This window comes from Neolamprologus multifasciatus, chromosome 17, assembly GCF_963576455.1.
Source record: "Neolamprologus multifasciatus chromosome 17, fNeoMul1.2, whole genome shotgun sequence".
Taxonomy (NCBI): Eukaryota; Metazoa; Chordata; class Actinopteri; order Cichliformes; family Cichlidae; genus Neolamprologus; species Neolamprologus multifasciatus.
Window position 1 is genome coordinate 12840808 of NC_140455.1, and position 27990 is coordinate 12868797.

The following is a 27990-nucleotide window of genomic DNA, read 5'->3' on the forward strand; positions in this document are numbered from 1 at the left end:
CAAGTAATCATGGACTCATATTAATTTAGTGAATAAAGAAATGCAAAACACGGAAAATAAAAAAAATAAAATTTACATAGCAAAAGAGAAAATGAAGGCTCAGTGACGCATTATAAGAAATTGTACTCATTCATTTATGAATGAGCACAATTTACCAGGGTGTGGTAAAGTGCGCTAGCAGAATGATTTGACAAAAGAGGAGATGAATGTCTGAATGTTCATGCTGTAAAAATGTAAACACACCCAATCCTGAGATCATCTGTTCAGTATAAAAAGTGTAGGAGTGCTCCTGAGATTTAGTATCGCAGTCCAAGGAAACTAATCTGCAGAATTGACCTGTTCATCACAATGAAGCTAACTGCTCTAATTGTCCTTTGGGCACTCTCCAGCACAGGTAACTGCTCTTTTTCTTATCATTCAGGATTTAATTTAAACATTTAAAGTCTAAATTTTACAATAAAAGAAAAAGAAAACCTTAAAGTTTATTTTATATAGATATTAAATGTCATTTTCCAAGAACATCCAAACAGTTTACAAGATTAGGTAACTACATGAGCATCACACCACAAACATAACTAAGTTTCCTCTCAAAGCATTATCAGTAGGGATGCACCGATACCGATACTGGTATCGGGTATCAGGGCCGATACTGTAAAATATGTGTGTACTCATACTCATAAAAGTTAACCGATACCATGAACCGATACCAACTTATCTCATTAATCAGAGGGTGGCTTGTCATTTCTGTTGTAGTTTTTTAGATTGGCCACTAGGGGGACATCCCGCGCTAAACAGGCACAGGGTTAGGCGAGTGAGACTGGCGGCTCCAGATAAAAAAGAGAAACTGGAGGCTGCTGTAGCTAGGCTAAACAAAATGTCAGCAGTGTGGACCGGAACAGCCAACTTTAACTCAGGTTTTGGAAAAGCGATGAAAAATGTCAAGAGAAAATCCACGGGCAGTTAAAATAACAGAGGCTCTGACTCATTTTATCGCTCTGGATGACCAGCCAATGCCGGCTGTGGAAAACATAGGATTGCATCGTCTTCTCAGCATACTCGAGCTGCGATATGAAATTCCCAACCGCCCATACATCAGAGAGATAATGGTGCCAAAACTTTCTGAAGAGGTAAAGACAAGCAGTGTGTGCGCGATGTCAGGCCTCGGTTTAACGGCACAGTGGACTGATGATCCACGGGCAGATGAGGAGTTTATTCGTCAATGCCAAATACTTTCGTTATTTTGTTTGTTTGTAATTTAAAAGTTTATTTTATTCTCAAACCTAATTTGTATTTATTTTATTCCAAACAAAAGTGTTTATTTATTATTCTGAAAGCTCGAGACAGTGCCAATAGTTTAGCGATATTTTGTTAAATTACAATGTGGAGACTCTGCAATAATTTAACAGAAGTGCTTATTTTTCACTTGAAATTTTTTTGTGGTCATTTTTATTAAGATTTAATTTTTTATTGGCAGAGAATAAAATAAAACCTGTCTTCCAATTCATTGCATTTGTGTGTGTGTGTGTGTGTGTGTGTGTGTGTGTGTGTGGTAGAAGTATCGGTTTTTGTACTCTGTATCGGCAAGTACTCAGATTCAAGTATCAGTATCGTATCGGTTTGAAAAAATTGGTATCGTTGCATCCCTAATTATCAGGAAATCAAATATCTGTCAGCATATGTGTAGAGAAAATAGATCAATGAGCATGATACACCCAATTAAAGAGCAAACAAGCAAACAAAAAAAAAAACAAACCAAAAAAACCCAAGAGGCTCTGACAAAGATATGCCATACATTTTGTTTTAGTTTATAAATTCTGTTTCTGAATCTGTTTGGCAAACTGATGTGGAAATCTTTTACTTTCGCCAAATCATTTCACTGAGTGGATAAGTTCTACTTCATGCTGAGCAAAACTGGGAAGTGCACATTTCTTTCAGTGTGGACATCTTGATGGATGGCTTAACACTTTGTTCAGTTTGTGATGTGGATGTCACAACCTGTTATCACGTGAACTGTTTGTGATTGGGAAAACAGGTTTAACCCAGAGATAACTGGGAGTTAAAGTCCACCTTAATATTTCATATTGCTGATCGCATCTAGTGGTCAGATTCTTTTCTCACACTAGGTGGTGCTACACATGCCATAAAAATGATAACATTTTAAATATAGTTTTACAAACTGTTAAATGTTGGAAGGTTTTTAGAGCAGGCCTCCATGGTGTAAATTATCCTTAATAGATTAACCTTAAATTAACTTTAATGTAGTGTTTCATGTCGACTTTATTAAAAATATTTATACACATGTTAAAGAGATTAACTGCATTTCATCAATCTGTGTAACAGTGTAAAGAAATCAAAGAGCTAAAGATTCTTTAATTATGCTAGTATGCTGGGGTATTTTAAAACCTTTCATTTTTCATTATAACTTCAATCCTTTTATTGTTTCTCTCCTGATTGCAGCTGGAGCCCTTCAGTGTCAAACCTGCACAGATAAGTTGTGTTCAAGCACAGCACTACTTCCATGTTCTTCAGACACCATGTGTGTCACAGCTACTATTTTAGGTAATCTTCTCTTCATATTATGTGATAAACTTCAGTAAATTTCAATGACTTTGAAATTATGTGTACTTTCCATCAACATTCATAAAATACACTTTGAATTTGCAGCTACTTCATCTGGAATTACGGCAACACAAATCTACAAGGCATGTGCATCTTCCTCCCTGTGTCCAGCTACGGGCTCTCAGACATTTTCAGTTGACCTGGGTGTTCAAAGTGCTCTTGCATCTGCCACGTGCTGCAACACAGATAACTGCAACTCAGCAACTCTGGCTGGTAAGTACAAATCTATAAGTGTTTTATTAAAGACACAATACGAAACAATATTCTGATATTTGCTGAAATGTTCTCAGTTCTGAAATGAAATGATGCTCTTTTCTTTTACAGCTCCTGCTCCTCAGTCAAGTAATGGCCGACTATGTAACGTTTGTTCCACCCCTCTGTGCGACACTCCATTACAGTGTCAGGGAGTGGAGGACCAATGCTTTCAATCAATGAGTGAGTCTTCATCATGTATACTTTAACAAAGATCATCTTTAAATTGGCTTTTATACCTAAAATAAATTCAAAAACATATTTTTTTATACATTTTTTGGTTAGAGTTCACATGTCAACATGAAAGATTCTGAACATCAAATTAACCTCATGCATTATCAGTGTTGCGCACAACAGTTAGAGAGCACAAAAAAGGCTAACTGTAAAACTGCTGTCTGAGTTTCAAGTTTTATTGTCATGTACATATAAACAGTGTAGCCACATTTACCCGTAGTGAAATTCTTTGGCTCGTGCTCCTCAGCTTTATATGAACATATATAAGTCTGCAGTTATATTTAAAAAGAAAATAACCACAACAACAGCAATGATTATAATAATGATAATAATAAAGATAACAAAAAACTAAAGTATTAATATTAAGAGAATTTGAGACAGTTGTTCAGAATTTACAGTTTCGTATTTAGAGTTGTGCAAAAAGTATGCAGTGAGGATATAAAGTGGCAGTGTGTAAAGTCTAGTAATTGTAGGGAGTGTGTAATGGTCAGAATCAGAATCAGAATCTTTATTGTCATTGTCACAGGTACAATGAAATTAAAAATGGTTCCCAATCAATGCATCACCCCTAACAATATCAAAATATAAATAAAACAATAAAATTCAATAATAAAATAAATAGAATACTTAAAGTACTAATAAGAGGTATCAACAAACATTCACATACATTCCCACATACATGCTTCAGTCAGCGCATAGATTAAAACAAGAGTGGTGTGATGGACATTTTTTTGTAGCAGTATTCAGATGTGTTATTGCAGTTGGATAAAAGCTGTTTGAGTCTATTAGTCCTTACACTGATTGCTCTGTACCGTCTGCCTGAGGGCAACAGTTCAAACAGGGAGTGGCCAGGATGTGAGGTATCTTTTATGATGTTTTGGGCTTTTTTAAGACAGCGGGTGTAGATCTTCCAGTGTGGGGAGAGGGCAGCCAGTGATCTTTTGGGCGGTGTTAATGATCCCTTGGAGTGCTTTCCTCTGAGCCACTGTGCAGCTAGTGTACCAGATGCATATGCAATAGGTTCGAACACTCTCAATGGTGGCTCTGTAGAAGGACACCAGCAATCTCTGTATGATGTTATTCCTCCTGAGAATTCTCAGGAAGTACAGTTTCTGTTGGGCCTTTCTCAGCAGCTCGGAGGTGTTCACGCTCCAGGAAAGGTTCTCCTCTATGTTGACTCCCAGGAAGCGGAAGCTTGCCACCCTTTCTACACAGTCCCCATTAACAAATAGTGGTTGGGTCTCTGCCTTTTTCCTTCTGAAGTATATTATGAGTTCTTTGGTTTTTGAAGTGTTGAGGAGGAGGTTATTGGCCGTACACCATGACGACAGCTGGTGTAAGAATGTCAGCAGTTCAAAAGCCTGATGGCTTGTGGGTAAAAACTATCCCTGTGTCTGCTAGTGCGGTTCTGAATGCTCCTGAACCATCTGCCGGACAGCAGGAGTGTGAAAAGGCTGGGGTGCTTGGGATCAGAGTATCCGCTTCCTCATGCAGGGCTATCTATTTAGATCCTGCAAAGCATGCAGCTCAGTCTTGGTGATGCACTGTGCTGATCTCCCCACCCTCAGCAGAGCTTTGCGGTCGGGAGTGTTACATCTGCCATACCAGGTGGTGATGCAGCTGGTCAGAATACTTTCAATGGTGCATCAGTAGAAGTTGGTAAGTATTCTGGAGTTCATGCCAAATCTTCTCAGGTGCCGGAGGAAGAAGAGCCGCTGTCTTGCTGCTTTTGTGATCACACCAACATGGTGTGACCAAGTCAGATCCTTGCAAATGTAGATGCCTAGGGATCTGAAGAAGCTGACTCTCTCCACCTCTGCTCCTTCGATGTGAATGGGCGTGTGCCTTCTTCTCTGTAGTCTCCTGTAATTAACAATGAGCTCCTTGGGTTTGCTGACGTTAAGCAGGAGGTTGTTGTCATGGCACCATGATGTCAGGGCTCTCACCTCTGCCCTGTATGCTTTCTCATCTCCATCAGAAATGCAGCCAATGATGGTAGAGTCTGCAAATTTGATGATGGTGTTGGAGCTGTGTGTTGGTGAACAGGGTGTAAGCAGGGGGCTAAGCACGCATCCCTGGGAGGCACCTGTGCTGAGTGTGAGTGTGGATTAGGTGATGCTGCTGATCCGAACCACCTGAGGTCTGTCTGTCAGGAAGTCCAGGATCCAGCTGCACAGGGAGGAGCTGATGTTCAGATCACGGAGTTTCACGATGAGTCTGGATGGTATGATGGTGTTGAAGGCAGAGCTATAGTCTATGAACAGCATCCGCACATATGTGTTTTTCTGGTCCAAGTGCGAGAGGGCAGTGTGGAATGCAATTGCTATTGCGTCGTCTGTAGATCTGTTTGGCCTGTAGGCAAACTGGAGGGGATCGAGTGAAGCAGGGAGTAAAGGTGTGATGTGAGCTTTAACTATGCGCTCAAAACACTCACGCAATGGATGTGAGTGCTACTGGGTGATAGTTATTTAGGCAGCTCACATTAGTTTTCCTTGGGACAGGGATGATGGTGGTCCTCTTAAAACATTTTGGGACAACAGACTGGAGCAGGGAAAGAGCAGGGAAAGGTAAATGTGTGTCTGAACTGGTAAATATGACTTGGTGGAAAAATTAAATTGGGGGCTTTATTAAAGTAGAAGACAACAATAAATGTATCAGTTTTTTTTTACCATTTACCATGACTTATGACTTACCAAAAGGCACTAAACCAACATAATAATGAATATTACTGGTGTAAGATTCTTATTTTATCATATGTTATCCTATCCCTATAATCTTACTGTGTGAATCATTATACTGCTGTAAGCCACACCCTACTCCATATTATAGAGAGTATAATTAGTATTTAGTTTTAATTTGCATTATACCTCTGGATTAAGAAATTGTGAAAATCATTAGATTTATTAGATATGTCTATATTATCCTATACTGTTGATTTACTGTGAATGAGTTACACTGTTTCATTTCATGTCATACTGCTGAGTTAAGAAGAGAATATTGTGTGCAGAGGGCCTTGTTTTCTGATAGTTGAGGAGACAGACCACATTCCACAGAAGTTCTACCCCCAGCTTTCTCTATGTCAGAAAGACAGGGAGCCAAAGTCATAACACAGGCTCACTGAGAGTTAGAGGGTATGTAAGTTTAGGCTTTTTACGACTAGGTGGGGGTCAACAGAGGCTATAAAAGCTTTGGGTAACGCTCCACCATTTTGAGATTTGCTGTGCCCCTCTGCATGCATGTCTCCCCATCCGGATGGTTTGTGCTCATAAAGTGTTGAATTGTATGGAATAAAAGATTGTTGATTGAGCATTTATACACCGAGTATTGTCCTTCCTTCAGCCCAAAGAATAAAAGAATTGGGAGGATTTAACACCTGATATCAGCAACCTCATTTTTAAGATGTCTTAACTAATGCTTTAAATATGATATGTCATGACAATAAACATTTTTCATCTGCAGTGACCGACGGCACCAACACTTTCCCAGCTAACGGATGTGCATCTACAAACCTGTGTGCAGCTGCCTCAAGCTTGAAAGCTCTACCTTTCATGCAGAGCGTTGGTAACATAACAACAGGACCAATCTGTAATTCACCCTTGACCACTGCTGCACCAACCACAACCACAGCCAACCCAACCACAACAGCTGCTCCAACCACTACAACTGCTTCTCCAACCACAACAACAGCTGCTCCAACCACAACAACTGCTGCTCCAACCACAACAACTGCTGCTCCAACCACAACCACAGCTGCTCCAACCACAACAACTGCTGCTCCAACCACAACAACAGCTGCTCCAACCACAACAACTGCTGCTCCAACCACAACAACTGCTGCTCCAACCACAACCACAGCTGCTCCAACCACAACAACTGCTGCTCCAACCACAACAACAGCTGCTCCAACCACAACAACTGCTGCTCCAACCACAACAACAGTTGCTCCAACCACAACAACAGTTGCTCCAACCACTACAACGGCTTCTCCAACCACAACAACAGCTGCTCCAACCACAACAACAGCTGCTCCAACCACAACAACTGCTGCTCCAACCACTGTCCTTTGGGCACTCTCCAGCACAGGTAACTGCTCTTTTTCTTATCATTCAGGATTTAATTTAAACATTTAAAGTCTAAATTTTACAATAAAAGAAAAAGAAAACCTTAAAGTTTATTTTATATAGATATTAAATGTCATTTTCCAAGAACATCCAAACAGTTTACAAGATTAGGTAACTACATGAGCATCACACCACAAACATAACTAAGTTTCCTCTCAAAGCATTATCAGTAGGGATGCACCGATACCGATACTGGTATCGGGTATCGGGGCCGATACTATAAAATATGTGTGTATTCATACTCATAAAAGTTAACCAATACAACTTTTTTCATTAATCAGAGGGTGGCTTGTCATTTCTGTTGTAGTTTTTTAGATTGGCCACTAGGGGGACATCCCGCGCTAAACAGGCACAGGGTTAGGCGAGTGAGACTGGCGGCTCCAGATAAAAAAGAGAAACTGGAGGCTGCTGTAGCTAGGCTAAACAAAATGTCAGCAGTGTGGACCGGAACAGCCAACTTTAACTCAGGTTTTGGAAAAGCGATGAAAAATGTCAAGAGAAAATCCACGGGCAGTTAAAATAACAGAGGCTCTGACTCATTTTATCGCTCTGGATGACCAGCCAATGCCGGCTGTGGAAAACATAGGATTGCATCGTCTTCTCAGCATACTCGAGCTGCGATATGAAATTCCCAACCGCCCATACATCAGAGAGATAATGGTGCCAAAACTTTCTGAAGAGGTAAAGACAAGCAGTGTGTGCGCGATGTCAGGCCTCGGTTTAACGGCACAGTGGACTGATGATCCACGGGCAGATGAGGAGTTTATTCGTCAATGCCAAATACTTTCGTTATTTTGTTTGTTTGTAATTTAAAAGTTTATTTTATTCTCAAACCTAATTTGTATTTATTTTATTCCAAACAAAAGTGTTTATTTATTATTCTGAAAGCTCGAGACAGTGCCAATAGTTCAGCGATATTTTGTTAAATTACAATGTGGAGACTCTGCAATAATTTAACAGAAGTGCTTATTTTTCACTTGAAATTTTTTTGTGGTCATTTTTATTAAGATTTAATTTTTTATCGGCAGAGAATAAAATAAAACCTGTCTTCCAATTCATTGCATTTGTGTGTGTGTGTGTGTGTGTGTGTGTGTGTGGTAGAAGTATCAGTTTTTGTACTCTGTATCGGCAAGTACTCAGATCCAAGTATCAGTATCGTATCGGTTTGAAAAAATTGGTATCGTTGCATCCCTAATTATCAGGAAATCAAATATCTGTCAGCATATGTGTAGAGAAAATAGATCAATGAGCATGATACACCCAATTAAAGAGCAAACAAGCAAACAAAAAAAAAAACAAACCAAAAAAACCCAAGAGGCTCTGAAAAAGATATGCCATACATTTTGTTTTAGTTTATAAATTCTGTTTCTGAATCTGTTTGGCAAACTGATGTGGAAATCTTTTACTTTCGCCAAATCATTTCACTGAGTGGATAAGTTCTACTTCATGCTGAGCAAAACTGGGAAGTGGACATTTCTTTCAGTGTGGACATCTTGATGGATGGCTTAACACTTTGTTCAGTTTGTGATGTGGATGTCACAACCTGTTATCACGTGAACTGTTTGTGATTGGGAAAACAGGTTTAACCCAGAGATAACTGGGAGTTAAAGTCCACCTTAATATTTCATATTGCTGATTGCATCTAGTGGTCAGATTCTTTTCTCACACTAGGTGGTGCTACACATGCCATAAAAATGATAACATTTTAAATATAGTTTTACAAACTGTTAAATGTTGGAAGGTTTTTAGAGCAGGCCTCCATGGTGTAAATTATCTTTAATATATTAACCTTAAATTAACTTTAATGTAGTGTTTCATGTCGACTTTATTAAAAATATTTATACACATGTTAAAGAGATTAACTGCATTTCATCAATCTGTGTAACAGTGTAAAGAAATCAAAGAGCTAAAGATTCTTTAATTATGCTAGTATGCTGGGGTATTTTAAAACCTTTCATTTTTCATTATAACTTCAATCCTTTTATTGTTTCTCTCCTGATTGCAGCTGGAGCCCTTCAGTGTCAAACCTGCACAGATAAGTTGTGTTCAAGCACAGCACTACTTCCATGTTCTTCAGACACCATGTGTGTCACAGCTACTATTTTAGGTAATCTTCTCTTCATATTATGTGATAAACTTCAGTAAATTTCAATGACTTTGAAATTATGTGTACTTTCCATCAACATTCATAAAATACACTTTGAATTTGCAGCTACTTCATCTGGAATTACGGCAACACAAATCTACAAGGCATGTGCATCTTCCTCCCTGTGTCCAGCTACGGGCTCTCAGACATTTTCAGTTGACCTGGGTGTTCAAAGTGCTCTTGCATCTGCCACGTGCTGCAACACAGATAACTGCAACTCAGCAACTCTGGCTGGTAAGTACAAATCTATAAGTGTTTTATTAAAGACACAATAAGAAACAATATTCTGATATTTGCTGAAATGTTCTCAGTTCTGAAATGAAATGATGCTCTTTTCTTTTACAGCTCCTGCTCCTCAGTCAAGTAATGGCCGACTATGTAACGTTTGTTCCACCCCTCTGTGCGACACTCCATTACAGTGTCAGGGAGTGGAGGACCAATGCTTTCAATCAATGAGTGAGTCTTCATCATGTATACTTTAACAAAGATCATCTTTAAATTGGCTTTTATACCTAAAATAAATTCAAAAACATATTTTTTTATACATTTTTTGGTTAGAGTTCACATGTCAACATGAAAGATTCTGAACATCAAATTAACCTCATGCATTATCAGTGTTGCGCACAACAGTTAGAGAGCACAAAAAAGGCTAACTGTAAAACTGCTGTCTGAGTTTCAAGTTTTATTGTCATGTACATATAAACAGTGTAGCCACATTTACCCGTAGTGAAATTCTTTGGCTCGTGCTCCTCAGCTTTATATGAACATATATAAGTCTGCAGTTATATTTAAAAAGAAAATAACCACAACAACAGCAATGATTATAATAATGATAATAATAAAGATCACAAATAACAAAAAAATTAAAGTATTAATATTAAGAGAATTTGAGACAGTTGTTCAGAATTTACAGTTTCGTATTTAGAGTTGTGCAAAAAGTATGCAGTGAGGATATAAAGTGGCAGTGTGTAAAGTCTAGTAATTGTAGGGAGTGTGTAATGGTCAGAATCAGAATCTTTATTGTCATTGTCACAGGTACAATGAAATTAAAAATGGTTCCCAATCAATGCATCACCCCTAACAATATCAAAATATAAATAAAACAATAAAATTCAATAATAAAATAAATAGAATACTTAAAGTACTAATAAGAGGTATCAACAAACATTCACATACATTCCCACATACATGCTTCAGTCAGCGCATAGATTAAAACAAGAGTGGTGTGATGGACATTTTTTTGTAGCAGTATTCAGATGTGTTATTGCAGTTGGATAAAAGCTGTTTGAGTCTATTAGTCCTTACACTGATTGCTCTGTACCGTCTGCCTGAGGGCAACAGTTCAAACAGGGAGTGGCCAGGATGTGAGGTATCTTTTATGATGTTTTGGGCTTTTTTAAGACAGCGGGTGTAGATCTTCCAGTGTGGGGAGAGGGCAGCCAGTGATCTTTTGGACGGTGTTAATGATCCCTTGGAGTGCTTTCCTCTGTGCCACTGTGCAACTAGTGTACCAGATGCATATGCAATAGGTTCGAACACTCTCAATGGTGGCTCTGTAGAAGGACACCAGCAATCTCTGTATGATGTTATTCCTCCTGAGAATTCTCAGGAAGTACAGTTTCTGTTGGGCCTTTCTCAGCAGCTCGGAGGTGTTCACGCTCCAGGAAAGGTTCTCCTCTATGTTGACTCCCAGGAAGCGGAAGCTTGCCACCCTTTCTACACAGTCCCCATTAACAAATAGTGGTTGGGTCTCTGCCTTTTTCCTTCTGAAGTATATTATGAGTTCTTTGGTTTTTGAAGTGTTGAGGAGGAGGTTATTGGCCGTACACCATGACGACAGCTGGTGTAAGAGTGTCAGCAGTTCAAAAGCCTGATGGCTTGTGGGTAAAAACTATCCCTGTGTCTGCTAGTGCGGTTCTGAATGCTCCTGAACCATCTGCCGGACAGCAGGAGTGTGAAAAGGCTGGGGTGCTTGGGATCAGAGTATCCGCTTCCTCATGCAGGGCTATCTATTTAGATCCTGCAAAGCATGCAGCTCAGTCTTGGTGATGCGCTGTGCTGATCTCCCCACCCTCAGCAGAGCTTTGCGGTCGGGAGTGTTACATCTGCCATACCAGGTGGTGATGCAGCTGGTCAGAATACTTTCAATGGTGCATCAGTAGAAGTTGGTAAGTATTCTGGAGTTCATGCCAAATCTTCTCAGGTGCCGGAGGAAGAAGAGCCGCTGTCTTGCTGCTTTTGTGATCACACCAACATGGTGTGACCAAGTCAGATCCTTGCAAATGTAGATGCCTAGGGATCTGAAGAAGCTGACTCTCTCCACCTCTGCTCCTTCGATGTGAATGGGCGTGTGCCTTCTTCTCTGTAGTCTCCTGTAATTAACAATGAGCTCCTTGGGTTTGCTGACGTTAAGCAGGAGGTTGTTGTCATGGCACCATGATGTCAGGGCTCTCACCCCTGCCCTGTATGCTTTCTCATCTCCATCAGAAATGCAGCCAATGATGGTAGAGTCTGCAAATTTGATGATGGTGTTGGAGCTGTGTGTTGGTGAACAGGGTGTAAGCAGGGGGCTAAGCACGCATCCCTGGGAGGCACCTGTGCTGAGTGTGAGTGTGGATTAGGTGATGCTGCTGATCCGAACCACCTGAGGTCTGTCTGTCAGGAAGTCCAGGATCCAGCTGCACAGGGAGGAGCTGATGTTCAGATCACGGAGTTTCACGATGAGTCTGGATGGTATGATGGTGTTGAAGGCAGAGCTATAGTCTATGAACAGCATCCGCACATATGTGTTTTTCTGGTCCAAGTGCGAGAGGGCAGTGTGGAATGCAATTGCTATTGCGTCGTCTGTAGATCTGTTTGGCCTGTAGGCAAACTGGAGGGGATCGAGTGAAGCAGGGAGTAAAGGTGTGATGTGAGCTTTAACTATGCGCTCAAAACACTCACGCAATGGATGTGAGTGCTACTGGGTGATAGTTATTTAGGCAGCTCACATTAGTTTTCCTTGGGACAGGGATGATGGTGGTCCTCTTAAAACATTTTGGGACAACAGACTGGAGCAGGGAAAGAGCAGGGAAAGGTAAATGTGTGTCTGAACTGGTAAATATGACTTGGTGGAAAAATTAAATTGGGGGCTTTATTAAAGTAGAAGACAACAATAAATGTATCAGTTTTTTTTTACCATTTACCATGACTTATGACTTACCAAAAGGCACTAAACCAACATAATAATGAATATTACTGGTGTAAGATTCTTATTTTATCATATGTTATCCTATCCCTATAATCGAACTGTGTGAATCATTATACTGCTGTAAGCCACACCCTACTCCATATTATAGAGAGTATAATTAGTATTTAGTTTTAATTTGCATTATACCTCTGGATTAAGAAATTGTGAAAATCATTAGATTTATTAGATATGTCTATATTATCCTATACTGTTGATTTACTGTGAATGAGTTACACTGTTTCATTGCATGTCATACTGCTGAGTTAAGAAGAGAATATTGTGTGCAGAGGGCCTTGTTTTCTGATAGTTGAGGAGACAGACCACATTCCACAGAAGTTCTACCCCCAGCTTTCTCTATGTCAGAAAGACAGGGAGCCAAGGTCATAACACAGGCTCACTGAGAGTTAGAGGGTATGTAAGTTTAGGCTTTTTACGACTAGGTGGGGGTCAACAGAGGCTATAAAAGCTTTGGGTAACGCTCCACCATTTTGAGATTTGCTGTGCCCCTCTGCATGCATGTCTCCCCATCCGGATGGTTTGTGCTCATAAAGTGTTGAATTGTATGGAATAAAAGATTGTTGATTGAGCAGTTATACACCGAGTATTGTCCTTCCTTCAGCCCAAAGAATAAAAGAATTGGGAGGATTTAACACCTGATATCAGCAAACTAATTTTTAAGATGTCTTAACTAATGCTTTAAATATGATATGTCATGACAATAAACATTTTTCATCTGCAGTGACCGACGGCACCAACACTTTCCCAGCTAACGGATGTGCATCTACAAACCTGTGTGCAGCTGCCTCAAGCTTGAAATCTCTACCTTTCATGCAGAGCGTTGGTAACATAACAACAGGACCAATCTGTAATTCACCCTTGACCACTGCTGCACCAACCACAACCACAGCCAACCAAACCACAACTGCAGCTCCAACCACAACAACTGCTGCTCCAACCACAACCACAGCTGCTCCAACCACAACCACTGCTGCTCCAACCACAACAACAGCTGCTCCAACCACAACAACAGTTGCTCCAACCACAACAACAGCTGCTCCAACCACAACAACAGCTGCTCCAACCACAACCACTGCTGCTCCAACCACGACGACTGCTGCTCCAACCACAACAACAGTTGCACAAACAACAACCACAGCTGCTGGAACCACAACAACACCTGCTCCAACAAGAACCACAGCTGCTCCAATAACAACCACAGCTGCTCCAATATCAACAACAGCTGCTCCAACAACAGTTGCTCAAACCACTACAACTGTTGCTCCAACCAAAGAAACAACCGCTCCAACCACAACAACTGACGCTCCAACAACAACAACTACTGTTCCAACAACAACAACAACAGTTGCTACAACCACTACAACTACTGTTCCAACAACAACAACAACTGTGGCTCCAACCACAACAACAGCTGCTCCAACCACAACAACAGTTGCTCCAACAACAGTTGCTCCAACCACAACCACAGCCGCTCCAACCACAACAACTGCTGCTCCAACCACAACAACAGTTGCTCAAACCACTACAAGTGCTGCTCCAACCACAACAGCAGTTGCTCCAACCACAACAGCAGCTTCTCCAACCACAACAACAGCTGCTCCAACCACAACAACAGCTGCCCCAACCACAACAACTGCTGCTCCAACAACAGTTGCTCAAACCACTACAACTGCTGCTCCAACCACAACAGCAGCTGCTCCAACCACAACAGCAGCTTCTCCAACCACAACAGCAGCTGCACCAACCACAACAGCAGCTGCTCCAACAACAACCACAGCCGCTACAACCACAACAACTGTGGCTCCAACCACTACAACAGTTGCTCCAACAACAACAACTGTGGCACCAACAACAACCACAGCCGCTACAACCACAACAGCAGCTGCACCAACCACAACAGCAGCTGCTCCAACTACAACAACAGCAGCTCAAACCACAACAACTGCTGCTCCAACCGCAACAACAGCTGCTCCAACCACAACAACTGTGGCACCAACCACAACAATAGCCGCTCAAACCACAAAAACAGCTAATCCAACCACAACAACAGCCGCCGCTCCAACCACAACAGCAGCCGCCGCTCCAACCACAACAGCAGCAGCCGCTCCAACCACAACAGCAGCAGCCGCTCCAACCACAACAACTGCTGCTCCAACAACAACAGCCGCTAAAACCACAACAGCATCCGCTCCAACCACAACAGCAGCAGCCGCTCCAACCACAACAGCAGCAGCCGCTCCAACCACAACAACAGCCGCCGCTCCAACCACAACAGCAGCCGCCGCTCCAACCACAACAGCAGCAGCCGCTCCAACCACAACAGCAGCAGCCGCTCCAACCACAACAACTGCTGCTCCAACAACAACAGCCGCTAAAACCACAACAGCATCCGCTCCAACCACAACAGCAGCAGCCGCTCCAACCACAACAGCAGCCGCCGCTCCAACCACAACAGCAGCCGCTCCAACCACAACAGCAGCAGCCGCTCCAACCACAACAGCAGCCGCCGCTCCAACCACAACAGCAGCCGCTCCAACCACAACAGCAGCAGCCGCTCCAACCACAACAGCAGCAGCCGCTCCAACCACAACAACTGCTGCTCTTACAACAACAACTGCTGCTGCTCCATCAACAACTTCTGCTGCTCCATCAACAACTGCTGCTCCAACCACAACAGCAGCCGCCGCTCCAACCACAACAGCAGCCGCTCCAACCACAACATCAGCCGCCGCTCCAACCACAACAGCAGCCGCTCCAACCACAACAGCAGCAGCCGCTCCAACCACAACAGCAGCCGCCGCTCCAACCACAACAGCAGCAGCCGCTCCAACCACAACAACTGCTGCTCCAACAACAACAGCCGCTAAAACCACAACAGCAGCCGCTCCGACCACAACAACAGCAGTTGCTCCAACCACAACAACAGCAGCCGCTCCAACCACAACAGCAGCCGCTCCAACCACAACAGCAGCAGCTGCCCCAACCACAACAGCAGCAGTTGATCAAACCACAACAACAGCAGCCGCTAAAACCACAACAACTGCTGCTCCAACCGCAACAACAGCTGCTCCAACCACAACAGCAGCAGTTGATCAAACCACAACAACAGCAGCCGCTCCAACCACAACAGCAGCCGCTCCAACCACAACAACAGCCGCTCCAACAACAACAGCAGCCGCCCCAACCACAACAGCAGCAGCTTCCCCAACCACAACAGCAGCAGTTGATCAAACCACAACAACAGCAGCCGCTCCAACCACAACAGCAGCCGCTCCAACCACAACAACTGCTGCTCCAACAACAACAGCCGCTAAAACCACAACAGCAGCCGCTCCGACCACAACAACAGCCGCTCCAACAACAACAGCAGCCGCTCCAACCACAACAACAGCAGCCGCTCCAACCACAACAGCAGCCGCTCCAACCACAACAGCAGCAGCTGCCCCAACCACAACAGCAGCAGTTGATCAAACCACAACAACAGCAGCCGCTAAAACCACAACTACTGCTGCTCCAACCGCAACAACAGCTGCTCCAACCACAACAGCAGCAGTTGATCAAACCACAACAACAGCAGCCGCTCCAACCACAACAGCAGCCGCTCCAACCACAACAGCAGCCGCTCCAACAACAACAGCAGCCGCTCCAACCACAACAGCAGCAGCTGCCCCAACCACAACAGCAGCAGTTGATCAAACCACAACAACAGCAGCCGCTCCAACCACAACAGCAGCCGCTCCAACCACAACAACAGCAGCCGCTCCAACCACAACAGCAGCCGCTCCAACCACAACAACTGCTGCTCCAACAACAACAGCCGCTCCAACCACAACAGCAGCAGCTGCCCCAACCACAACAGCAGCAGTTGCTCAAACCAGAACAACAGCAGCCGCTCCAACCACAACAACTGCTGCTCCAACAACAACAGCCGCTAAAACCACAACAGCAGCCGCTCCAACCACAACAGCAGCAGCCGCTCCAACCACAACAGCAGCCGCTCCAACCACAACAACAGCCGCCGCTCCAACCACAACAGCAGCCGCCGCTCCAACCACAACAGCAGCAGCCGCTCCAACCACAACAGCAGCAGCCGCTCCAACCACAACAACTGCTGCTCCAACAACAACAGCCGCTAAAACCACAACAGCATCCGCTCCAACCACAACAGCAGCAGCCGCTCCAACCACAACAGCAGCCGCTGCTCCAACCACAACAGCAGCCGCTCCAACCACAACAGCAGCAGCCGCTCCAACCACAACAGCAGCCGCCGCTCCAACCACAACAGCAGCCGCTCCAACCACAACAGCAGCAGCCGCTCCAACCACAACAGCAGCAGCCGCTCCAACCACAACAACTGCTGCTCTTACAACAACAACTGCTGCTGCTCCATCAACAACTTCTGCTTCTCCATCAACAACTGCTGCTCCAACCACAACAGCAGCCGCCGCTCCAACCACAACAGCAGCCGCTCCAACCACAACAGCAGCCGCCGCTCCAACCACAACAGCAGCCGCTCCAACCACAACAGCAGCAGCCGCTCCAACCACAACAGCAGCCGCCGCTCCAACCACAACAGCAGCAGCCGCTCCAACCACAACAACTGCTGCTCCAACAACAACAGCCGCTAAAACCACAACAGCAGCCGCTCCGACCACAACAACAGCAGTTGCTCCAACCACAACAACAGCAGCCGCTCCAACCACAACAGCAGCCGCTCCAACCACAACAGCAGCAGCTGCCCCAACCACAACAGCAGCAGTTGATCAAACCACAACAACAGCAGCCGCTAAAACCACAACAACTGCTGCTCCAACCGCAACAACAGCTGCTCCAACCACAACAGCAGCAGTTGATCAAACCACAACAACAGCAGCCGCTCCAACCACAACAGCAGCCGCTCCAACCACAACAACAGCCGCTCCAACAACAACAGCAGCCGCCCCAACCACAACAGCAGCAGCTTCCCCAACCACAACAGCAGCAGTTGATCAAACCACAACAACAGCAGCCGCTCCAACCACAACAGCAGCCGCTCCAACCACAACAACTGCTGCTCCAACAACAACAGCCGCTAAAACCACAACAGCAGCCGCTCCGACCACAACAACAGCAGTTGCTCCAACCACAACAACAGCAGCCGCTCCAACCACAACAGCAGCCGCTCCAACCACAACAGCAGCAGCTGCCCCAACCACAACAGCAGCAGTTGATCAAACCACAACAACAGCAGCCGCTAAAACCACAACTACTGCTGCTCCAACCGCAACAACAGCTGCTCCAACCACAACAGCAGCAGTTGATCAAACCACAACAACAGCAGCCGCTCCAACCACAACAGCAGCCGCTCCAACCACAACAGCAGCCGCTCCAACAACAACAGCAGCCGCTCCAACCACAACAGCAGCAGCTGCCCCAACCACAACAGCAGCAGTTGATCAAACCACAACAACAGCAGCCGCTCCAACCACAACAGCAGCCGCTCCAACCACAACAACAGCAGCCGCTCCAACCACAACAGCAGCCGCTCCAACCACAACAACTGCTGCTCCAACAACAACAGCCGCTCCAACCACAACAGCAGCAGCTGCCCCAACCACAACAGCAGCAGTTGCTCAAACCAGAACAACAGCAGCCGCTCCAACCACAACAACTGCTGCTCCAACAACAACAGCCGCTAAAACCACAACAGCAGCCGCTCCAACCACAACAGCAGCAGCCGCTCCAACCACAACAGCAGCCGCTCCAACCACAACAACAGCAGCCGCTCCAACCACAACAGCAGCAGCTGCCCCAACCACAACAGCAGCAGTTGCTCAAACCAGAACAACAGCAGCCGCTCCAACCACAACAACTGCTGCTCCAACAACAACAGCCGCTAAAACCACAACAGCAGCCGCTCCAACCACAACAGCAGCAGCCGCTCCAACCACAACAACTGCTGCTCTTACAACAACAACTGCTGCTGCTCCATCAACAACTTCTGCTGCTCCAACAACAACTGCTGCTCCAACCACAACAACAGCAGCCGCTCCAACCACAACAACAGCAGCCGCTCCAACCACAACAACAGCAGCTGCCCCAACCACAACAGCAGCAGTTGCTCAAACCACAACAACAGCAGCCGCTCCAACCACAACAACTGCTGCTCCAACAACAACAACAGCCGCTCCAACAACAACAGCAGCTCCTCCAACCACAACAACGGCAGCTGCTCCAACGACAACAACGGCAGCTGCTCCAATCACAACAGCAGCAGCCGCTCCAACCACAACAGCAGCAGCCGCTCCAACCACAACAACTGCTGCTCTTACAACAACAACTGCTGCTGCTCCATCAACAACTTCTGCTGCTCCAACAACAACTGCTGCTCCAACCACAACAACAGCAGCCGCTCCAACCACAACAACAGCAGCCGCTCCAACCACAACAGCAGCAGCTGCCCCAACCACAACAGCAGCAGTTGCTCAAACCAGAACAACAGCAGCCGCTCCAACCACAACAGCAGCCGCTCCAACCACAACAGCAGCCGCTCCAACAACAACAGCAGCCGCTCCAACCACAACAGCAGCAGCTGCCCCAACCACAACAGCAGCAGTTGATCAAACCACAACAACAGCAGCCGCTCCAACCACAACAGCAGCCGCTCCAACCACAACAACTGCTGCTCCAACAACAACAGCTGCTAAAACCACAACAGCAGCCGCTCCGACCACAACAACAGCAGTTGCTCCAACCACAACAACAGCAGCCGCTCCAACCACAACAGCAGCCGCTCCAACCACAACAGCAGCAGTTGATCAAACCACAACAACAGCAGCCGCTAAAACCACAACAACTGCTGCTCCAACCGCAACAACAGCTGCTCCAACCACAACAGCAGCAGTTGATCAAACCACAACAACAGCAGCCGCTCCAACCACAACAGCAGCCGCTCCAACCACAACAGCAGCCGCTCCAACAACAACAGCAGCCGCTCCAACCACAACAGCAGCAGCTGCCCCAACCACAACAGCAGCAGTTGATCAAACCACAACAACAGCAGCCGCTCCAACCACAACAACAGCAGCCGCTCCAACCACAACAACTGCTGCTCCAACAACAACAGCCGCTCCAACCACAACAGCAGCAGCTGCCCCAACCACAACAGCAGCAGTTGCTCAAACCAGAACAACAGCAGCCGCTCCAACCACAACAACTGCTGCTCCAACAACAACAGCCGCTAAAACCACAACAGCAGCCGCTCCAACCACAACAGCAGCAGCCGCTCCAACCACAACAGCAGCCGCTCCAACCACAACAGCAGCCGCCGCTCCAACCACAACAGCAGCAGCCGCTCCAACCACAACAACTGCTGCTCTTACAACAACAACTGCTGCTGCTCCATCAACAACTTCTGCTGCTCCAACAACAACTGCTGCTCCAACCACAACAACAGCAGCCGCTCCAACCAGAACAACAGCAGCCGCTCCAACCACAACAACAGCAGCTGCCCCAACCACAACAACAGCAGCCGCTCCAACCACAACAACTGCTGCTCCAACAACAACAGCCGCTAAAACCACAACAGCAGCAGCCGCTCCAACCACAACAACTGCTGCTCTTACAACAACAACTGCTGCTGCTCCATCAACAACTTCTGCTGCTCCAACAACAACTGCTTCTCCAACCACAACAACAGCAGCCGCTCCAACCACAACAACAGCAGCCGCTCCAACCACAACAACAGCAGCTGCCCCAACCACAACAGCAGCAGTTGCTCAAACCACAACAACAGCAGCCGCTCCAACCACAACAACTGCTGCTCCAACAACAACAACAGCCGCTCCAACAACAACAGCAGCTGCTCCAACCACAACAACGGCAGCTGCTCCAACGACAACAACGGCAGCTGCTCCAATCACAACAGCAGCAGCCACTCCAACCACAACAGCAGCAGCCGCTCCAACCACAACAACTGCTGCTCTTACAACAACAACTGCTGCTGCTCCATCAACAACTTCTGCTGCTCCAACAACAACTGCTGCTCCAACCACAACAACAGCAGCCGCTCCAACCACAACAACAGCAGCCGCTCCAACCACAACAACAACTGCTACAAGAACAACAACTGCTCAAACCACTACAACTGCTGCTACAACAACAACAACAACAACAGTTGCTCCAACCACAACAACTGCTGCTACAACAACAATAACTGCAGCTCCACCACCACCAACAGCTGCTCCAACTATGACAACAGCTGCAACAACAACCACTAAAAAACCTACAACAGCTATGTCATCCACAACGACAAAAAGTCACGCATCTTCAGTCAGAATGAATGTAATCCCTCTATTACTGGCACTCTTTGTCTTTACCATCTATTAAATGGTAAATCATGGATGGAAACCCCATAAAAACACTAAAACTGTGAAAGGAAGATTTTTTTTTTTTTATGTTACTGTTTACTTCTTCTTTTCCTGTTTAGTTGGGATTTAAGCTTCATTCACTTCAGATGTAAGTAAAAGGGTCTGGGTAAACCTTAGCATGGATAACTATTTAACAAACAATTACCCTTGTGACTTATAAAGTGTAATATCTATTTAATATTTACCCACAAATATATTTATCTATTTATTAAACTCATTATGCAAATGTCTTGAAAAATGTAATAGTGTGCAATAGTAGGAACAGAAATATACATACAGAAATAGACAACCAAACTAGTTACTTGGGATTTTTGTTATATGTGATTCAATGACAGCATTTCTAAAACTAGTCACTGTAAATACACCAAAAAAAAAAAAGCCGAAGGATTACAACTATGACCATGATAAAGTTTTCAACACACAGTATGATGGGGTTTGTTTTTTTGCTTTGGAAATATCCCATTGATGGCAAGGGGAATAAAGAAAGCTATGGCAGTATATTTGTTTTGTATAATGTTATGATTGTCCCGACTGTCACTTATTTTCTTGAATTTTCTCAATCATATTGATGGTAACACATGGCCCCACTTTTAACATTTATAAAATTACAGAATATATTAACCATATGTTATTTAAGATGAGATACTCTGGTTTCCCCTGAATGTAGACTTTTACTCTCTTCACCCTAATAAAACTATTAATGCAACCAATTGTTTTTCTACATGAATTACCGTACCTATAAGATACTTCAAAGTTTCTTTAATGAAATTATATATTTCACACTATTCAACAATATTTCATTATTAAGAAAGTTAATGTTTTTTGCTGGCTTTTCTAACTGCTAGTACATTTCCCTAATAGATATACAAATTTTGATAATTGAAAAGGAAGGGGGATGTGTTGAATTATATATTCTTTTTAAATGAATGTAATCTCTGTTTCTAGTTATCAGGTTTCAATTATGTTGTCCTCGGATCTTTAGTGGTTCTAACAGGCACTAACTATTTGTTTCTTTTTATAATGTCTAAAGGGTTTGGAGTGGTTGATAAGAAATAAGCTTCCTAAATGCGTATCGATCACACATAGTAGTACATATCATGTCACAAGAACCAAAATTAATTGTTGTAATGGAAGTAATAACTAATATGAATTTAGGCAGGTTTGCAACCAAGCAGAAAAGTCTTTAAACATCCCAGATAATAAATATGAAATCACCACACTTGGAGAATGTTCATTTAGCTTTTTTTTACTTCAGAATTTGAATGGCTTTCCCCTTTTTAAAATTAAGTACAGAAAACTTTATGTAATGTTACAATATAAATATATATTCTTAATGCTTATTTTCTGATTATATTGTCTTTTGGAAAAAACTAGGTCAGAGGGTGACAGGTCGATCTGGCAACAGACTTTAGAAAGGGGAAGTAAAGAAAGGAGAAGTTTAGTGCAGAGCTGCACAGGAAACCAGACACAAAAAAAGAGGAACTAAGTAAACGGTGTGTCGGTGTGACGTAGTGCAGAAATATATATATATATATATGGACTTAGCTGCAGAAAATTCAGACCTGAGCATGTGTGTTCCGTCTCCATTTCCAGAAATGTAAAATAAAGATTATTTTTTTGAGCTTTACCACTCTGAGTTCAGTCTTTCTCTTTCGCCAAAAGAATTCAAAAGAACGTGATTTAATAGTAATCATCCATCCATCCATCCATTCGCTTCCGCTTATCCTTTTCAGGGTCGCGGGGGGCGCTGGAGCCTATCCCAGCTGTCATAGGGCGAGAGGCGGGGTACACCCTGGACATGTCGCCGGTCTGTCGCAGGGCCAACACACATGGACAGACAACCATTCTCACTCACATTCATTCGCACGTTCACACCTAGTAACAATTTGGATTATCCAATTAACCTATCCCCACAAGCTGCATGTCTTTGGACGGTGGGAGGAAGCCGGAGTGCCCGGAGGGAACCCACGCAAACACGGGGAGAACATGCAAACTCCACACAGAAAGACCCCGGCCTGATGGTGGAATTGAACTCAGGACCTTCTTGATGTGCGGCAACAGTGCTAACCACCGTGCCACCGTGCTGCTTAGTAGCAATCATTTGATAATTTAAACATTATGGAAACCAAAAAGGAGACTCCGCTGGAGGGAGGTCAGCAGCTGATGGATGGATGGCTTCGACAAAGAAAAGGTCATTAGCAATAGGCCACAAAGGAGGTGGAACTCTTCTGAATCTGGAGAAGGAAAATTCAGTGATGCAAGCTCTGACAAAGTGTCTGGTGACTTAGGGGCAGACTCCCTAAAAACATTCATAGAACATACAATTTAATATTAGTAGCTTCTGAAAGGTGTGAGGGACCTAAAACACAGAAAAAAAAATACAATCCTGTCTTTGTGTTTGAAAGGCAAGCACAATCATAGCCCGTCTCATTTGCTGTCATTTTATTAACTGTTATTTTTAACTGCAATTTTTGTTTTATGTTATTTTAAACCAGTAGTTTTGTAAATGAATCACATTTTTTAAATAAAGCTTATCATGGTGAAGGGGTTTGTGTGTCCCAGGGATCACAGGGGCTATGTTGGAAGGGGGCTTTTGCCCCCTTGGTAGGGTCTCCCATGGCAAATTGGCCCTGGGTAAGGGACCAGACAAAGAGCGATTCAGAAAACCCCTATGAGAAGACCATTGAGGGGACCGTTCACCCTACCCAAGATATGGTTTCAACACTACTTCTTAGCCAACAGGCTTCAGTTTATCTCAGGATGGCTAAAACATACCTTCTTAGATGACACAATATGGGATCAACAGAAAAAGATTATTAGAATATCAATAAATTAAATCCATAGTAAAAAAAGAAATATAAACCTGGTCAAGTTGAATTACAAACACCACCAAGTGTGATACAATTTCTTGCTCTTATAACCCCTAAATTACTGTCCAAACTATACAGAATGTTTTCTGAAACAGATGAATCAATATCACTTCCCATTGCAAAATGGGAAGCGGATTTATCAGTCAACTTAGACTAAAACTTCTGGTCTTATGTAACGCAGTAAAAGACCAGGGCTCCTGACTGCAGCTTCATAGATAATGAGCTATCAGAAGTAGCTTCGGCTACGGAGCCTAGTGTGTGAATAAAACACAGGAAACAGAAATAGAGCTCAAACAATATATATATATTATGTATGTTATGGTCAATGCAAAATATATAGACAGGTGTAAAAAAAAAATTACATATACATACAAAAATTACATCTATATATATATATATATATATATATATATATATATATATATATATATACATATATTAGGGGTGCAACGATACACAAAATTCAGGGTTCGGTTCGATACTGTGGTGTCACGGTTTGATATTTTTTCGATACAAATAAAATGTTCATGCCGTTTTTATTTGTCATTTATTAAAATTATAAATATATATTTTTAACTCAAAAGTACAGTTGTTGTGGCCATTTTTGTTGAATGTTTATAAAACGCAATTTGTATTCATTTTTGTTTTTTCTTTAAAGTTGTAAGAATATGCTGACCTAGCTTTGTTATGTAAATTTGTAATTCATTTTATTGGAAAAGGTTTTGGAAAGTGATTGGTTTATTGGCTTATGGACCCTCCCATTAATCATGGGATTAAGAGCACCCTGGAGGGGTGTGGTAAAGGTGTTTTTTTTTTTGTTTGTTTTTTTTCTCCAAATGTCTGATGGGAAGACGGGAGGGTTAGAAAATATTTTTTTTTGACCACTTTTGAAGTTGTTAAAGCCAATTGAGTTAACTTTAGTTTAATTTTAAGTTGTAAGAAGTTATTTGGTTGATTTTTGTTTATAATTTTGCACGAAATAAACGCCATATGATTTTTAAACAATGGAGTCAGAAGTGCGTTCCAAAAACAAACCTCCCGTTGCCACCCATGGCCTTTTCTTGGACTTTTTTGGTGTTTGGAACATAAAAGTCCGTGACAATATCATTCGTAGAACCCTCCTCTTTTTTCCCCTAAGTCCTTAATGATTCCCCTACCCAACCTTGAAGATTTGTCAGGTAAAGGTCAGGTTAGGAAAAGGAGGTACTTCTAAATGCACTCTGTGTGTTAAAACAAAAATGGCAAGGAGGAAAGACATAAGCCATATTATGCCACTCCAGCTTATTAATGAACCATAGAACCAGACAGAATTCTAATTGATTTGAAGTTTGAGTCTTATCCTTGTTCACCCTTTCATGTATGCCATAGAAAAATAACATGTGACAGCATTCCCTAAAAACCCTCTTTTGTCTGATCATTTCTTAGTAACATTTACATTTACTCTAACAAATTACACAGAAGTGGGAAAAAGTGTTTGTTGCTATGACACTATTCATCACTGGTTGAAGAAAATAAGAACTCCTTAAACAGGCATTTAGGGTCAGACAAAAATTTTTTTTTAAAAAATGACACAACCTGAAATTCATACACAATTCAAATGCAGATGATAAGCCTAAATGACACACAACAGGAGACAATTGTCATTCATTTAATTTTAGAAATGAACGTAACTGTTTACCCTTTTGACAGTGTTAAATGCAGGATTAAAAGGGTGTGGAACCTGTACTTAAGTCATGATTTTGCAAAAGAGCGAACTGCATGTTTGGAATTTACAAAATGTAAACACACCCAGTCTATTCAGCATATAATTATATATTATGTAGTTCATGACGTAACCATTAAAGTGTATAATTTAGAACACAGAGTAACAGAGAAAACAAAATAGAGTAATGAAGAGTAAAAGGCAAAAAAGGACTATTTAAATTTTCTATATCAAGAGACAGGCACTTGCGGTGGCAAAAAGTAAACTAAAAAAAGTAACTAAAAATTGTTTCCTCATTTTTTGTTTTCAGTCCTGCTTGCCTTACTTGTCCTGACAGAATGCCACTCCCAGTGCTACGTAGTGTATGTTTGCCTATTTAGCTGCAGTAATAAAGTCTATTTCTACAAATATTACCATCACCTGGATGACTGAGAACCTATACAGACATAGAAATTACTATGTCTGCGTAGGTTACAATGCAGATAGACATTAAACACATAAAGAGAGTAAAAACAAACCAACAAACAAAAAACAGCACTTTTCTTTATGTATTTAAAAAGTTTAAAAAATTCCTTTCTAGAAAAATGCTTCCTAGAAAGTAGGTAGTGGTTATTATCCAATTCAAGCTACACTTATACTTTTCCAGCCAAAGGTTAATTATAATTTCTTTAGAATGATCATTATTTTAACTTCTAATTAGAGTTGATTGGGATAAAGTGATCGATAGAGGAAATTCTATTTCAGTCGTTAAACAAAGTGGAGGAAAGGCGTTACACTCAGTAACTATCCAGCAGGTAAATAAAAGAAAATAAGATTTAATGTATAGACTATGGAGCAGTTATCCTGCACAGGTCAAATTATTATGGTGAAGTATTCATAGGGTGATCTACTAGCAGTGTGGTGTAATTTAGACGCAAAGACCCAGCAAGTTCACTTCAGTAATGTACAGTGTTCTGCCAGGAGGAGCCCAAACTAACATCTCAAATAAATGAGCAGACCAGGTAAGGTTGCTGAGGGAGCGAGTAATAACCTATTAACAAAAAAGGTTTCAATTCAATTTGATTCAATTTTTTTATACAGCACCAAACCACAATGACAGTCATCTCAAGGCACTTTGTATTGTAAGATCGACCCTACAATAATAGAACACAGAAAACCTCAACAATCATATGACCCTATGAGCAAGCGCTTTGGCAACAGTGGGAAGGAAAAACTCGCTTTTAACAGGAAAAATCCTCCAGCAGAACCACGCTCTGCCATCTGCAGCATTTAGTTGGGGATGAGAGGAGGAATTCAGGACAAGACCCAAGGACCATGACAACATTGTTTGTGTGTGCACGCACTTTATATTTGTTTGTTTGTTGGGGTCTTTTTGGCCAGCTCTCATATTGTAATATTCAGACTTTATTATGCAGCACATTAACACGGTTTCATTAATATTTGTATTTTGGCAGACATTTCCCTTTGGTTTTTTATGCATGAATATGGAGAAATGGTTTGCTGAAAAGACAAGTTAGTTCAGTAAAATTACTCTGTTTCAAAAAGGTATTTTTGAAGAACAGAAATGAGTGGGGCTTGGGTATAAACACTCAGCGTAAGGATCAAGTGAAGAATTTTAGGATAGAGCTAACGTTTTGACATCACAGGCATAACTTAATTTCACCTAGAAGCAGCTATCTTAATGACATCAGGCATAAAACATACGCTGCTTTTTTTGTTATTGAATTTAGACATTAATTTAACTGTATCGCCAGCTTTGTAAATGACATTCTCAGTTACATTGCCTGCCTAAACTATAACAATAAGGACATGGGATAAAGTAAGATGTGTATTTTGTTGTCCTTCTTTTGCACATTATAGTTTCAATTAGGCAGGCATCTGACATTAAATTGTTTGAAGGCTTGTGTAATATCATTCGTAGAACCCTCCTCTTTTTCCCCTAAGTCCTTAATGATTCCCCTACCCAACCTTGAAGATTTGTCAGGTAAAGGTCAGGTTAGGAAAAGGAGGTACTTCGAAATGCACTCTGTGTGTTAAAACAAAAATGCCAAGGAGGAAAGACATAACCCATATTATGTCTTCCTGTTTCTGTCCATAAATCTGCCAAGTTCTATCATTCTGCATTAAGAAATATTATTCACAAAGGGAAAACATTCAAGACACTTTCTAGGAAATTCACTAATTGGAAAACAAGAGCAGTGTTGGTTCCTGGTGCATTACGACAGGTGTTATGCAACTGCATTCTTTATGCTCATTGTAATATAAGTGTGCATAAAGTGATACTGGTATCTCTTCATAGTGTCCCTGGGAGGACAACTCTTTACTCAAGTTTGGAGTGGAGGAAAATCAGAATGTGTTCTCAGGTTCTACACTCAGATAAGCAAATATATG

The 27990-nt window shown here is 42.8% G+C and overlaps 2 protein-coding genes and 2 long non-coding RNA genes across 4 annotated transcripts in view; 3 read left to right on the top strand and 1 right to left on the bottom strand.

The window, feature by feature from the left end:
• LOC146499035 (uncharacterized) overlaps positions 1 to 27990 on the bottom strand; it is a 96853-nt gene that overhangs the window by 29694 nt on the left and 39169 nt on the right. The window lies entirely within an intron of this gene.
• On the top strand, positions 175 to 27979 carry LOC146499037 (uncharacterized). The gene is made up of 8 exons (XM_085138254.1): positions 175 to 394; positions 2458 to 2559; positions 2665 to 2832; positions 2944 to 3054; positions 6565 to 7163; positions 11012 to 11021; positions 13530 to 14893; positions 27899 to 27979. Exons 1-8 carry the CDS (start codon positions 349 to 351, stop codon positions 27977 to 27979), a joined length of 2481 nt encoding a protein of 826 aa, XP_084994380.1. The 5' UTR covers positions 175 to 348.
• LOC146499038 (uncharacterized) lies at positions 9040 to 10202 on the top strand. Its single transcript, XR_014870315.1, has 3 exons — positions 9040 to 9333; positions 9439 to 9606; positions 9718 to 10202. It is a non-coding gene; the product is annotated as an uncharacterized LOC146499038 (long non-coding RNA).
• LOC146499039 (uncharacterized) lies at positions 11203 to 27979 on the top strand. Its single transcript, XM_085138255.1, has 6 exons — positions 11203 to 11355; positions 11450 to 11540; positions 11928 to 12122; positions 16149 to 16641; positions 17608 to 18352; positions 27899 to 27979. The coding sequence occupies exons 1-6, from the start codon at positions 11203 to 11205 to the stop codon at positions 27977 to 27979; spliced, it is 1758 nt and encodes a 585-aa protein (XP_084994381.1).

What these genes read in the sequence shown, in the direction of transcription:
- LOC146499037 (XM_085138254.1), top strand. Translation starts at nt 349, where the DNA reads ATGAAGCTAACTGCTCTAATTGTCCTTTGGGCACTCTCCAGCACAG. An exon ending in CAACTCAGCAACTCTGGCTG is followed by an intron (nt 2,833 to 2,943) that starts GTAAGTACAAAT and finishes TTTCTTTTACAG; the next exon opens with CTCCTGCTCCTCAGTCAAGT. An exon ending in CCGCCGCTCCAACCACAACA is followed by an intron (nt 14,894 to 27,898) that starts GCAGCCGCCGCT and finishes ATCTCTTCATAG; the next exon opens with TGTCCCTGGGAGGACAACTC.
- LOC146499039 (XM_085138255.1), top strand. Translation starts at nt 11,203, where the DNA reads ATGACGACAGCTGGTGTAAGAGTGTCAGCAGTTCAAAAGCCTGATGGC. An exon ending in TGGTGCATCAGTAGAAGTTG is followed by an intron (nt 11,541 to 11,927) that starts GTAAGTATTCTG and finishes GTTGGTGAACAG; the next exon opens with GGTGTAAGCAGGGGGCTAAG. An exon ending in ACCACAACAACAGCCGCCGC is followed by an intron (nt 16,642 to 17,607) that starts TCCAACCACAAC and finishes AGCAGCAGTTGA; the next exon opens with TCAAACCACAACAACAGCAG.